At 36.0% G+C, this 15,543-nt stretch overlaps 1 protein-coding gene across 3 annotated transcripts in view; it reads left to right on the top strand.

The window, feature by feature from the left end:
* Positions 1-15,543, top strand: part of LOC126818513 (inactive polypeptide N-acetylgalactosaminyltransferase-like protein 5) — a 55,368-nt gene that overhangs the window by 25,469 nt on the left and 14,356 nt on the right. For all 3 annotated transcript variants that reach the window (XM_050545977.2, XM_050545975.2, XM_050545976.2), the window contains exons 2-3: positions 3,879-4,738; positions 15,005-15,171. In XM_050545977.2, the coding sequence (XP_050401934.1) occupies positions 4,392-4,738; positions 15,005-15,171 (514 nt within the window). In that variant the 5' untranslated portion in view covers positions 3,879-4,391. The remainder of the gene's footprint in view (positions 1-3,878; positions 4,739-15,004; positions 15,172-15,543) is intronic.

The raw sequence follows: 15,543 nt of genomic DNA, 5'->3' as shown, positions 1-15,543 counted from the left end.
CGTATTTTTAAGCCAATAAAAAGTGTTTTTTTATAGATATTGTTCCAAAATAAAAAATAAAAAAAAAATAATAATATTTAGAGCGAAAATGTCTTATTTCCTTATTAAATTCACTTTGTTTCGTACGATTAAGTATTACGATCAAACCAAATGTAGCCAGTATTGTTTTATGGTTAGTTACATATTATTGAGATTATTGTTGAGCCTCTACTGTGTGAAATCTATGAAACTGAAGCAGGTAAAGGTGAATTTTTCCCGAGATACGTCTTTGCTGTATAAAATTGCAAATAACTAGCTGTCACTCCTTATTTCTGCACTACATATTTAGCCCGATATGTACGGGTAGCTACATACTTTTTAAACGGCTACACGTACATTTTGGGCGACGTGAAGTTAGCTTGTTGTTCGTTGTTCGGTATTCACCAGATATGGAATTAGTAATATAATAAAGGCACTTTTAGAGAGATTATGCCGGGAGTGGGTTTTGATTAGCCTTATTGGTTCATAAATGTTCAAAGTCTTGGGAAAAAATTCTAACAACCTGTCTTTGTACTCCAACAACGAGCAGTTTCATATTGGTGGTTTTCACTTGTCCGTGGCGCTGGAGTGAAGAAACGGCGTCTAGTCGTTCGGATTATACGATAAACACCCAAGTCCCGTGTACACGTTGTGGTGCCCGTTGAAAGAGAACCTTGACAGTTGGAATTCAAAATAAGTGTAGGCCGTATCGCCGCTGTCTGGTCAAAATTTACCCAAATAACACACTGTATGGCGTATGTCCGTCTTCATTAGCCCGAATGTAGAGTGTGTCAAACGTTGAATCTGAGATGCCAAGAACGTCATGCTTATTACAGTTAGATTTCATTACACTGTATACTATGGTGTTTTATTCGGTGTGCATCTAGTTGTGGAAGGTAGATCATTTTCTTATTGGTAGTCGGTAGTGAGCTATTATATGCTTGACTGTTGTCTATTGTTTTATGTAAAATCGACCATTGTTGGCCACATTGATTTGTATATTCTCTTATAATATCTCGGATGCTGAACTGACCATTTCTTAGCGCGTTCAGTTTTTCATTTTATGGCTTGTTGAATTCTGTCTGTTTAGCGTTCAAACATTCTGTCTGTGATATGCTGAACTTTCTGTTCACTGACATGTTGTATTCTCCTTTCTCTGACATGTGAACCGGCGGTTTCCAGATACGTTGAACATGCAAGGTACAGAATTGTTTGATCTCTACTATTAAATGTGGAATAGTCATTTTCTAACTGCCTATTTAGGATTATTCTATTAGTGTTCTTGGAGATCCCGGGTTGGATCGAGGTGTTGACCCAAAAACTTTACAACTTTAAAGGAAAGGCTTCTTGCCTTTGGGGCCGGGGGGGGGGGGGGGGGTCTAAACACGGACTCGTGTATACCATTGTCAACATGTTACAAAATTGAAATTAAAATAGACCGCAAGGCCTTGGTAAAGGCATAAATACTCACATTGCACACTAATTTGTCCGCATAGAAACAAGACGTTAAACCCCTTTTTATATAATTCCCACTCCTTAACAATGTTATGTACATTACAGAAGTAATCAAAGAAAGGGGTTAACTGGTTAATATGGGCAAATGGATATAGAAAAGAAGTGTTTAGCTTGTCCTATATCTGTGGGTTATATACAAGGTCAACGGAAGGAACAGAAGTACTAACACCTGTAAAACATATTAAAGTTTGTGTTTATAATAAACATAACCTTAACGTTAATACCTTGATATCGACATACTTCCATAGGTTGACTGGGGAAGATAAAGCTGTGTTTTGGATACAATTGAATAAAGCCGAGGATGATGACGGATGATTAAAGATACATTATGTAAGATTTAGATAAGGAGCTAGCCATTCGTCCTATAATAGTAAAATAAATAATTTGAAAATTTCATTCAAATTACTCTATTGCGAGCGAAGATATTGAAGGTTTGACAAGACGTGTGCAATAATTTCAACCACCGCATTGGTTGTTCGAAGCTAAGTCTCGCTCTTCCATTTTTAGCTTAAAGTAGCTAAGTCCGTTACTCAATATCATCCAAAATCTTCGACATTGAAAACACGATTTTTTTTGCAATTTAAATCAGCATTGGTGTTGTGATCTACCTGGAAAAGATGGGCTTCTGATATCCAATATTTAAGACCAAAAAAACATTTTACTATTGGTACACGAATCGTGTACCATAATGCGTTTCAGCGCCATTTGTAACAAGGTGCTCAAAGAATGAGGCTAGAGATATTTCACAAGTCATGTCAAACGGTGATATCATGTTCTTATTTGGAGAGCATGCGCAATAAATAATATCGGTGTTGACTAGAATAACCAGACGCTAGAAACTGACTTGCGGTTGAGACTTCTGCCGTATTTCGCCGAACATAACTGAAGACAATTCACAGTAAAACGGACACGATTGACTGTAAACTGTTTATATAAATTCTTATTACATTATTATATGTTTTGCGACCCATTTGTGCCAATTTCTAGGCCCAAAATATTAGCGATTTAGCTCCTTTAAATCAAAATATGTCTGAACTGTTCTAATGTATTTAATATCGGAGAAATCCGATGCCATCGAGGGTTGATTATGACCTGGATAAGTTAATTAATGTGTAATTAATAATTTAGAAAACATTTCAGGCCTAAAGAAAGACCTGTGTGTAATATGCAGATTTAGCTCTTGCATAATGTATGTTTAAGAATACATTGCGTGTAAGAAAGCCCCCCTAGATATTGAGATCATAGGCTTCAGCCTGTCAACACGAAGATGTAATAATTATCAATAAAAGTCTAATTTATAACGCTTATAGCGCTAGGGTTAATTTGAATTAACAAACTACCTTCGCTAATTCCTTCTTAGAACAGAGAATACAAACTAAATCACTCGCCTTTTGTTTTTTAAATAATGTTATTGAGTTAGACATCTGCCTTTTTAAGTACAGTAAGTTTCTGAGAGTTTAAACACGATTTCGGGATCTACACTGGTCTTTTTTTTTAACTCTTAACCCAAATATCATTGCGCCTTGATTAATGGCTTATCGTGCAGAACATATTTCACTAACACCGTAATATCAAAGAAAGGGTGGTTCAAAGACAGCAAAGCTTATTAATGTTTGTAATGAAATCCATGTGAAATCTAAAGTTTCTTTACTTATTTCTTTTGTATCTCGTGTCTTGTATATTCACTATAGAGGTTATATCTTTATATGCAAAGTGTACATCAATTAAGGAAGGGGTAAGGGTTCATCTGCAGTGCACTGTGTATTTTATGTATCCTGGTGTATATAAATATACACCTTTACGTATTCAGAATTCAGCTGCAAACAGAAGATAGAGGGGTTAACTCAGATGTCAGATTTATAGCCATTGGTTGTACATAGTGTCCTTTTTAATTCTTTAAGCTCAATTAGATTAATTGCATAGTTACTTTATGGTATTTCCTTATTCATGTTTATTTGATTTGTTTTTCTCTGCCACCCAGTATTTGTCTCCCAGCAGAATTCTGCTCATACCTGGACTAAACAGAACAACTCATTGGCCAATCTCCCATATTAACAACTCTTCCTGATCTATTGTCATGAAGACAATTTTATATTATATAAAACGAGACCAATAGTGACAGACTATTGGTTGAGGTGTATAGCTATTGCGACTGACTTTGGCTCATCGTATCGGAACAACTCGAGATCACCCAACCGACGGCAAACTTTAAAATGATGTAATCCAGAGTATTCCGGCAACAATATTTGTCTTTTAGCTGAAACAAAACATATCGTGGTATTTTGTTGAATTAAAACTCTTAAATTAATTGCTTTAGTTAACAACTTTGTTCAATTCTATTTCAGATGATAAATCCACCATGCAATGTAACGGCTCCAATAGTTAAAGTTAAACAAAAGCAGATGATGGATTAAAAACTTAGGCAGCTGTGTGGATTCCTTTATACATATATTATATTATCTTTAGTTGAGTGCCTTGCTTAGATTGAATTATGTGTCTGTCTGTGAGAAATATATTCTCATCAGAATATAATCGGTAGAAATAAATGAAATTACATATTTTACACAGCATCTTTACCACTAGCTATAAAGACAAACAACGCAACTAATTGTTAGACTATAATTCAACTGATGCATTGAAGGCATCACTGGAAATTTGATTATCTGCAAATCGAAAATGGATGACACTACTTTCCTTGATAACAACCAATATTCCTGACAGTTTGACCTTTTTCATTGAGGATCTGGAAGTGATCGCGACCAAGACTTAACTTGTCTTGTAGTAATTGAACGGGGAGTTGAGTCGGAAATGTGGCTAGGAAAACCATCAAGCAGCAAGAATTCACAAGGATTGTCAAGATGAGAATTCGTGCGCGGTACGCCACAGCCGTAGTGCTGCTGTTGTGTTTGCTTATAACATGTAAAGTGTACATTTTAGATTCATATACCATGAGCGACTATGGCAAAATTTTTGTAGGTGGCAACCCATCGGAACTTACCAAAAGTCAAAGTGCAGACGATAAAAATCTGATAGTGTCTTATGGTAAAAATGACTTGAGACTCGCTGGAGAATTGGGCCGAGGTGTGATATTTGTTTCGGAGGAGAAGGCTAAGGCCGATGCTGCTATGGAGAAATACAGAGTAAACGTATATGCCAGTGATCTTATTCCTCTGAACAGAATGGTCCCAGATTCCAGACCACCTGAGTAAGTGATAAAGTTATTAAGCAATTATATATGTTATATTGATATAATAATAACCTACATTGAATTCTTGTCAACTTTATTTACAAATAAATGAGTATTATTTGGTAGTTTAGTTTAAAATGGAATAATGAACATGACTTTTCGCAGAATTAACTGTAGAGTGTAACTTTCTATTTGATTATTCAAGATATCGACTTTCAGAATCCGTTACAAATGAATGGATTACAAGCAACAACTACCAACAAACAATTTTCGATTCTCTCCCGTTTGAAAACTGGGTTAGATTTTCAGCTACTTCAAATCTGTATGTTTTTAGCAATCTTTGTCATTAGTAGTCATCTATCAATGTTTAAGAGTACATGTAAATCTAATGAGATTCAAACACATCGGACAGCTAATATTTTGTTTAAATGAACATTAGTCGTACGTTTTCAAAACTTTGATTTTAGTCAACAGATAGTATAACGATCCGTGCATCGAAGGGTTGCCGATATATAGCCAATTTTCAAAGAGTCAACTACTCACCTGACCGTAAAAGTGTTAATTATAGTTGGATTTTCATACAATTTTCACTATATGACGCCTTTGCCTCTTATATAAAGAAAACATTTCCTTCATATTGCAAAGGTCGTTGTCAGAAAACAGATTTATCTACGGTTGTTAATGTCTTATAACTGTTAATTCCTGAACCTTGTATTCCCTTTAATTTGTGGTTTCAGTCTAACAGAGAATCAGATGTGAGATCATAGATGGAATTAAGTTTGGATAATATCACATTCAAAATAAACTGACACTCACTTAATTTGAGAAACTCGATGCTCTGGTCTACATAGATTAAAGTATTTTAACATGCGTTCTTTGATAGTGAAAAATGTGCACGACTATCAATTTGATCGGTCTCACATTTTGCAAACAATCTAAATTATCTATTCTCGATGTATAACTGTCCAGTCGCGTCAAATGGAAAAGTGTTCATTCGTCAACCGGAGAAGACCTCCAGAGAGCTAATGCCTCTTTAACACTTCGCTGCAGTTTTAATACGCTTTGCGACAATTTCTATCTACAGACATAACAATTTGACCTCTTCTGTTATACAACAAACGTCTATAATTATTGTTGAAGAAGGCGAACAAATATTTAGGTTATAAACCTCTAAACATCAATAACATAATTATCTATTAAAGTAGGTTTGTTATGAAACAGATATAACGGTATTCAGTTTAAACAATTGCTGCAGATTTATAATAAGAAAAAGTACTACATTCCAGACTCAAGGGCAAATATCAAAGAGCGTCTAAAGTTCAAATGAATTTCTATTGATTTCCGGAGGTCATATATTTTTAATCTTATAACGTCAGAATAACTTATTTTTATCCATAAACATCGAGATCAAGATGGTATCTAACCTAAAAACTTTTTAGCCTTTATTTTTATACATCCACGCCTTTTGTCGGCGTGGGGGCTCTAGAGTTTGACACACTCTAAGAGGATAAAATTATGCTTCGATTGTCGGAGTTGTGGCTCTTGATCACTTTAAAAAATCCCGTGGACACTCTGGAGACCAAAGATTGACTTTCACATTGTTTATGTTCATGAGTCAAAATAAGCGCTTTTGATTTTCAACGATTACTGATAAGTTGAACAGCTTAATTCATGATATTAAATCATTGTATAATAAATGTTAGCATCGGGAAGACAACGACAACTTAATCGATTTTGAGTGTCTTGTAAATGGTTTCATTACCAAAAATATATGTGGATTGCTGTGGGCGTGTTTTTTTCTCGTTGCCTGTCAACCGATCTTTGTTAAATTAAAATAAGAACATTGGCATAGTGGGTTCAATAGTATTTGAAACCTAATTAGTGTAAGCACTCGACTGTGGGTCGTTCAAAACTACATGTAAAGCAGGGAGCAATCTCCTAAATAATAACTCGCAATTTTCTAATCATCCATGTTTCATACTATTCCAAAAGACACTATTCCTATTTAGATTTTCTAAATGTCATCTGTCATAATGAAGTTATATTTACAGAGTATTGTCTGTATAGCTGTTATTACTTCTATAGAAAGAACGGCCATTATTCTCCTTCGTATGCTACACTGAAAACCTATAATTTTCCAACATAATGATCTAAATCGTAAAAATCTCGTAAGGAAATGAGACAGGTAACTGTAGATAGTTCTGATTATTACATGTTTAAATATTATGGGGCGTGGTGATTCAGAGGGGTTGGGGGGGGGGGGGGTACAAACCTATAATATTTATATGGTTGGTACTGGTTAAGCAATATGATTATGAGGTAATGGAAATCAGAATCAGTCAATAGGGTTATAAATAACCGCATTGAAGCCACTTGATTTTGTCAATGTGAATTGGGGTACAAAAACTCAAGGGGGCGAAATAACTCTAAACCTATGACGAAAAGCGCATCATTGCGTCCCTTTCGCTTACTACCTGGAAACTTCGAAGGTCATCGAATCTACTGTAAAATCCAATTCGATGCGTACATATTCCAGCGTATATTCTTTTATCGTATACAGTAATATATAGCAAGGCGTGGCCAAGCAGTTAGAACCTTTAAAAGACTAGTTTCACGGGTCGTACATTACTCGTATGTACTCGGAAGTTCAAAAGATTTTGGATGGATAGTAAACTGACCGGTTAATTATGTCTACTAAGTGTAAGCGCTAGACACTGGACTCTCAGTGAGAATAAACCTTCCTTTAGAGTCCACTCTTGTCCCAGTGCCGAGTACTTTCTATAAAAAGGGGATTAAATCCGTATTCACATTGGAATGCCATTAAAAGACTGTACACGTAACTATAGAAAATGAATATATAACTGTATGCTAGTTTCAAAATAGTCTACGTAAATGGTCGACGTGAGGTTAAACACGGTAGCATTCGAAACCATAACGAAATACTTTTTTGGAATGACAGTACGTTATTAACTGCTTTGATAAAGTTTTACGAAATACGAACCTATAATATATTCCACTCAACGACAATATAAGACTGAATATGTTAGCTTTGAAGTTTTTCGAAACGTGAAGAAGGGATTGATTGCCTGACAATTTGAAAGATTTTATTACCAATACATGTTTCATTACGACGTACTTCTTTGTAAAATCGATAATGTTGGATAACTCGATCTGCATGGTTATATACAGGTTTAATTTTGATACCACGATAAGATGGCACTGCTCCGTGTAGTGTAATTTGAATACGGTATATTTACTTCGTACCAGCGTCCAACTTATAGAAGCATCATGACAGACTAAACTATTTTGGGTTTTCCCTAATATAAATATACCAATTAGCCTAGATAGATTGATGCATACTAATGCCAGACTAACCGAATTTGTGTTCAACAGAATCTAAACTTTGTAATCAGACACCTAACTCAGTCAATATGAAACATTAATAGTATGGCAATTGCTTCATAATTAATCGATATACTACCAGATTAACCCACTTTAAGGGATAACAAAATCAACATATTATGGAATCCAATGATATCGACAGTTTTACTTTTGACCCAATTAAATCAAAGACACTTATTTGAATAGCTTACCATATGTCATTAGATGGACAGTTTTTCCTCAGATTGTGTGTTAATTGATACGAAGTTGTCTGTTGACTAGGATAATAATATATATATAAAAATCTAATTATCCTTTTTCCACTAACCACATGGTAAATATCTCACTATGTATATATAACATGTAATTGTCTGCGATATCACCTCGGTGGAAGCGGGCGTTAAAGAAAGCTAGTTCACATACACTGTTGACTAGGCTTCTGTATCAACCAAATGACTGCACATTTGTCGAGCATACATTCCAAATGGAGTCGATGTTGGGCGAATCTAGTTGAACAGATAAACAACCCAATACATGACCACGGTCAGAAGCAAAACAATAAGTTGCAGATTTCCAGAAGCAAAACTATAAGTTGTAGATTTCCAAAAGCAAAACAATACAATGAATAAGATGCAGATTAAGATCAAACAAAGAAGAAATAATAAGCCGATCTTCCATGTCACTTTGTTACTATTTAATACCTATTACAGCGGTTAATGATTATTGACCTAAATCTACTAGTATAAATGATAAATCTCCAATCTGTATAAAATCATCACTCATTAATCATTTATAATGCAATGTATTAAACCTCTCATTGGACACAAAATGTCTTTGTCACCCCTAAAATGTCATATGATAGTAATATTATAGTGCAAATAAATGGTGTTTCTAAAAGATTGCTGATGGATATAGAAAAAAATATATGATATAGCTTACAGGAATCTATAATTAGGGATCTAACTACGAGGGGTTTTCCGAAATCTGAAATTTCACGGATGTCATGTAATCCCTGGTTTTTGTGCCTAAGGATTACGTGAAACCGCTGAATGAATTCTACACAAATGAGACACTACATATTAACTTGTTTATTACATTGCATTATTAATGTTTGCAAATTTATTCTAACAGCTATGGCACCGACTTGGACATGGTCTTGTTTTCTTGTTCTTGAAACATCCACGTAAAGTGGTTAATCCCCAACAACTTAAACATGCATTATGCAAGAGCTAAATCTGCCTATTTCAGGTCTTTCTTTGGGCCTGAATGTTATTTAAATTATTAATTAGACATTAATTAACCTATCCAGGCCATAATCAACTCTAGATGGCTGCGCTAGTCTGCGATCTTTAGTGGATTGTAAGCCGATTTACTGCATAACTTTCCTTCTCATTAAACGATTAAATGGATAATCGAGACTATGCTGTTTATCGTACTGACTTTAGTAATGATGACCGAGGCTTATGGGAATTTCAGTCGCTTAGTTCTCGGTTCATAGTGGATCAATTTGAATGAAATTTTCACCAAATTGCCTTCTACCTTATCTAGTTTTTAACTATTATAGTGAGAACTGCCAACTCGTTACCGAATCTCCCATAATGTATCTTTAAACAATTCTAATTACTATATTGTTTAGTTAATTATCACGAGAACAGTAGTTAATATAATACTTAAATATGCAAATTTCAATAAAGCTTTTTCGGGTGAAAATGTACAATATAATAATAAGAAGGCACATTTATTTAATGTAATGTGTTTACGTCTGTCTGTTAATGTTAAAAGAAACCTGCAGGTTAAAGAGGATTATACCTATAGTTCGAAGAGATGGTCGTTCGGGCGATATGTTGCTCTGAAAGTCTATAGTCCAAAATAACGACAAAATTGCCTTCAGGTTTAGATTGAATACTATGGACGCGGTTGAAAACTGAACTGACAGAACGTTATATGGTATAATGATGTGAGTCATGTTTGTAATATCGCACACTCAGATCGTGGATCATGCCATTCAAACACTAGCTTCTGGTCATTAACAATTGGAACAGGTTAAATATATATTGCGATTGTGATGCGTGTATACGGTAGAAAAACAGACAAAACTAAAGGCAAGTCTTCATGTTCTCCTTCAATAAGATTTTGATAAGATCTCTGATTAGGTATATTGATTGATGCAATTGCATTATAAACAAGTCTCGGAAATAAACAGTCAGTAGAAACGGATCAATTAGTTCGGACTAACGTACCGTAATATGTTGTTGGTTTTTTTTTTGGCGATTTTGTTCAGTTGGTAAAATAAAATTTGATTTGACGTGATTTGACCGTATACAGTTACATGGTACATGTTCAAATTAAACTGTATTTCGCTATCCTGCCAAACAACTATTTTAAGTTGTGGAAAAACTATTTGCTCTTCTAATTGGAGACAATGCGAAATTTTCGACCACAACCCAGTTTTCGTCAAGGGTTTAATTTAAATCAGCAGTTTTCATCGGAACTTCCTTTGTCTGCGATATCACCTCGGTGGAAGCGGACGTAAAACACAAATAACTCACACACGGAACTTTCTATTTCAAGAACAGATAATGCTCAATAAATTAAATGAACAGTGGCTGTAGTTGTCCCTGATTGAAACATTCACGAGATAGTAGAAGTCTGGAACGAAATTACTGAGGGTTCTCGATTGAACTTCCAATTGTCGAAAGGTGACAGTCAAATAAACGCACTAATGCATGCGCTAACTGGAATGTTTGATTTCGACACGATTCTGTTCACACCACATATATATTTTATAAGCCCACATTGAAATGTGGTCGTATTATTATCGTCACCCCCGTCCGCCCGGCGTCCACAATCTAGAGGCTAAAGTTAATATCCGATTGACTTTAAATTTATACACTGTGCCGGAGTTATTGCCCTTGATCACTTTGGAAAATTTTGTGGACACTCTAGAGGCGAAAGTTACTATCGGACGACTTAGCTGCTGTGGGCGTATGCTTCGTTGCCTAGCAACCCATTTTTCGGACTGGCAGAAATATAACACAGCTGAATTCCGTAACTGACAATCGGGCACCCCAATGTGACTGCGCAAAGATGTCATGAACCCAATTGCGCGATCGCAATTAATTATGGACGAAAACTTAAGACATAAAAATACTTTAAAACATTATAATATTTACATGTATTGTGTAGTTGCTTAACGTGTCAGACGTAACTATTATATAAACCGACTGTCTGGATCTAATAACACACAGCTGGTTATGGCGAGCACCCTTTGATTCCAAACATTATATACACCCATAGAAAGCTATAACGTATTTTAACATTTACATTCCGGCTTATATTTATTTGGAATTCCGTCAATATACTACGTGTAAAATTGCCAAGTAAATAAACCGTTCTCTGACTGTTATATTATAAAAACGCCACCGGGGTTTTATTGGCTAATTCAGGATGTGTGTGAAATATGGTGTTTTATTCTTTAAATTGACAGCACTTAGAATATCTGGAATACCCCAAGGTATACTTGGTTGGTTACTGTTATGGACCCGATCTGTAATCATATTGATGAATACAGACACCGATTGGGAATAGGTCACAACACTGGGTCCCCATATTTTCATTGTTCCGCTATATATTTGCTTGTAAGTTAGGTGAATTAATAATTTGAATGCATTGGGGTTCTGTCTAGGGTGGGGGGAGGCGGGGGTCTGGACATCCCCCTTCTCGCGCTTATTTCTTCTCCGGCATTGATCGTAATAACGTCGAACGAACATACGTGCGAAGCATTGCCGCCGTTTTGGCCTATGGGCAGAAATATTGCCACAGCTTCTGATTTTATAAAATTCTCGGGTAATCCCCTAAACCTCACACCTTAGCCAGTAGCGGGTCTAGAAGCTGTGAATAGAGGCTAGGGAGGGCGGGGATAGTTCCAAAATTAATCTAGGGAGCCATCTACAACCCCACCCCATTACTGAGACTGTCAATAACGCTGAAGGCCCCGGTAGAACATAGATCGTATTGCCTATATAGTTGTTCGCCGATCGTTATCTCGCCGTAAAGCAGTTTTATTCAAGTTGACATAAAGTTCATGTCATATCATGATCGTTATTAATTTTGATAGGAGCGCTTACTTGGTCTCATGAGGAGGTGGTGCCCCCCCCCCCACCCCACGCACTTAAATCCGCGCCTGAACTTGGCTGCTCAATTTCGTGAACACACCCCTGGTAATAATCGCTACATACTGTTCTTCAAAAGAGTTGACCTTTCCGCAAATTTGTTTTACTGTGTTGACCAATTTCAGTAATTGTGTGATTAAATGTGACAAGCGGCGTCGAGTCTAAAAAAAAACATTCTGGCCGTTCGGAAGAGGGAGGCCAACTCGTTCAGCTGCGTGCAGCAATTTCACACATTTACAGTGTCTATGTTGATATTGGAAGCTACTAATAGTTTTTAACAAGAGTTTTCTATTCCTTCTATTGATTAAAACACTGGGTGTGCATCCATGCCATTTATTATTCTTTACGCCCTCCTAACCTTTATTCATGATAATTCAGTGACACCAGTGATGTTGGCGTCTTCTATCTGTAACTCTCTAGAACTCGTGTCGTTTTGCTTGTAGTCCGCGTATAGTGTTCATCATGAAAGAGGGGATCACGTGGCTAAGTGGGTAAGACGCTGGCTCGCTAGCCTGGAGGTCTGGTGTTCGATCACTGCATTGGCCGAGAAAGTTCATCCAGATTTTCCGGCGTGGTTCCCCCTTGTCAGTGATGCAGGACGGAGGGCCTGACAAAGACAACTGTCTAGTCGTTCGGATGGGACGAAAAACCGAGGTCCCGTATACACATTGGCGTGCACGTAAAAGATCCCTTGGCAGTTGGAATTCGATATAAGAGTAGGCCGTTGTGCCGCTGCCAGGGCAAAATTTCCCTCATAGCACACTGTATGGCGTATGCCCGTCTTCATTAGCCCAGTTTAGGAGCAGAACAGTAGGACGTTAAACCCCATTTCATTTCATTTCATTTCATCATGAAAGGTATTTATTTGTATATAGTCTGGTGATCGATCGAATTAAGTTCATCTTTATTTATTTAGCCCATCGGTATACAAATAGATGTATGAATCTGCTTAAAAAATTATGGGTTTACTGTACTGTTGCGGGGACATTTTTCTTATTACCAGTATATGGACAGTTCTGAAGCAATGTTGAGTTGCATTTTATCTCTACGGGCATGTTTACGTATCATGTGGACACCAATATTCTAATCAGAAGATATAAAACTCCAAGTACATATTTCCTAAACATTTCAGTCTAATTAAATTTATAGCAACATTTTGTTTCATTTTATTCGGTTGTTTACTACACCTAATCTTGATCCCAAGATATTTCTTTAACGGTGCTTTCACTAATGCCCCGATTCCGGATAAGTTTACCAATCAAAACCAATGATACAGAAATTCCAAGTTTTATAGTCGTAATTAGTGTAGGTTATGTTAAATTAATGATTGAAATCGGAGTATAGTTTTTACCGGTAATTAATTCTCAGAATGTGGACGTATATTGCCGTCGCCCCCGTCCATCCGACCGTCCGCCGTCCACAATTTCTCGTGAACGCTCAGATGTGATCGTATATTGCCGTCGCGCCCGTCCGTCGTCCACATTTTCTTGTGAAAACTATACAGACTACATTTATCATCCGATTATTTTAAAATTGATATAATATGTTGTTTACATTAGTGAGATGAAGAATCCTATTTAATTTCAATAATTTCTGTTAATTACTTCTAGAGTTATGACCCTTGTTTCACTTTGTTGAACCTTGTGAACTCTCTAACGCCAAAAGTTATCCGATCTTTGTGAAATTTATATGCATTATTTAGAAACAAAAGATTATTGAATTTCAGCAATTTCCGTTCATTATGTGTAGAGTTATGGCCCTTGTTTCACTTGATTAAACCTTGTGAACGCTCTAACGCCAAAAGTTATTCAATCTTTTTGAAATTTAAATGCATTATTTAAATTAGTGAAACGAAGAAGCCTATTGAATTTCAGCAATTATTTCTGTTTATAACGTCTAGAGTTATGGCCCTTGTTTCACTTTGTTGAACCTTGTGAACGCTCTAACGCCAAAATTTATCATCCTATCTGTATGAAATTTATATGCATCATTTAGATTAGTGAAACCACGAATCCTATTGAATTTCAACAATTTATAATAATTACTTCTAGAGGTATGGCCCTTGTTTCACTTTGTTCAGCCTTGTTAATGCTCGACTGATGAAAGTTATCATCCGATATGTATGAAATTTATTAAGCATCATTTAAATTTGTGAAACGGAGGTCTATTGAATTTCAACGATTTCCGTCATTTATTTCTAGACGTATGGCCCTTGTTTTACTTTGTGAACGTTCAAATGACCAAAGTTATCATTCGATCTGTATAAAATGTATATGCATTATTTAAAGAGAGAGAGAGAGAGAGAAAGAGAGAGAGAGAGAGAAAGCTGGGGGTTTAACGTCCACTCGACACAAACTAGGTCATTTCGGGGCTAACATATGGTTTAATTTTATTTCAATAATTCGCTTGCGCGTAGGGGTCTTTAGCAGTGACAGGAAACCGGAGCACCCAGAGAAAACCCACGAGGTTGGACAGGCGACAAATTAGTAAAACGAAAAAGCCTGTCAAATTTCAAAATTTTCTGCAAATTACTTCCAGAGTTAAGGCCCTTGTTTCAATTTGTAGAACCTTGTGAACCCTCAAACGACAAAAATTATAATCTGATCCGTATGAAATTGTCTCGTAAATGCCCCCAATAAATATGCGACAACCCTTGTCGACACCCGGACGATTTAGCTGCTGTGGGCGTATGTTTCGTTGCCTGGCAACCTATCTTTTAATCTATTTTCAGATGTAGTTCGGTAGTTTATCCTGACGACCTACCAACAACTGGTGTTGTTATTCCCTTCCATAATGAATGGCCGTCCATTTTGTTACGTACTGTGTATAGTTTAATCAATAGAACGCCAAAATATATCTTAAAACAAATAATATTGGTAGATGATGCCAGTGATTTAGGTAAATATTTTCATTTTTTCTCTATAATTGCTAATTTTGGAAATAACACCATTAAAGATACATTAGTTAAGTGTTTAATAAAGAGTTGGTCATTCTTGCTATAATTATTCAAAAATAGATGATAAAAAAAGAAAATATTGAAAATTTCATTCAAATTACTTCATTCTCAGCCAAGTTATCATTGTTTGTAGTTTTGACAAGATGTGTGCACAGTGGTAACCAGGGCACTGGTATAATCGGGACTCAGCCTCGCTTTCCCATTTTTAAATTAAATTTTTAAATGGCGAACCGTTTTAATCTAGTTAAAATCTCGAGTATCCGATGCCATCGAGAGTCGATTATGGTCTTGTTTTGTTGATAAATGTCTAATTA

The sequence above is a fragment of the Patella vulgata genome, chromosome 4, assembly GCF_932274485.2.
Source record: "Patella vulgata chromosome 4, xgPatVulg1.2, whole genome shotgun sequence".
Taxonomy (NCBI): Eukaryota; Metazoa; Mollusca; class Gastropoda; family Patellidae; genus Patella; species Patella vulgata.
This window is presented reverse-complemented; position numbering and strand designations above follow the sequence as displayed.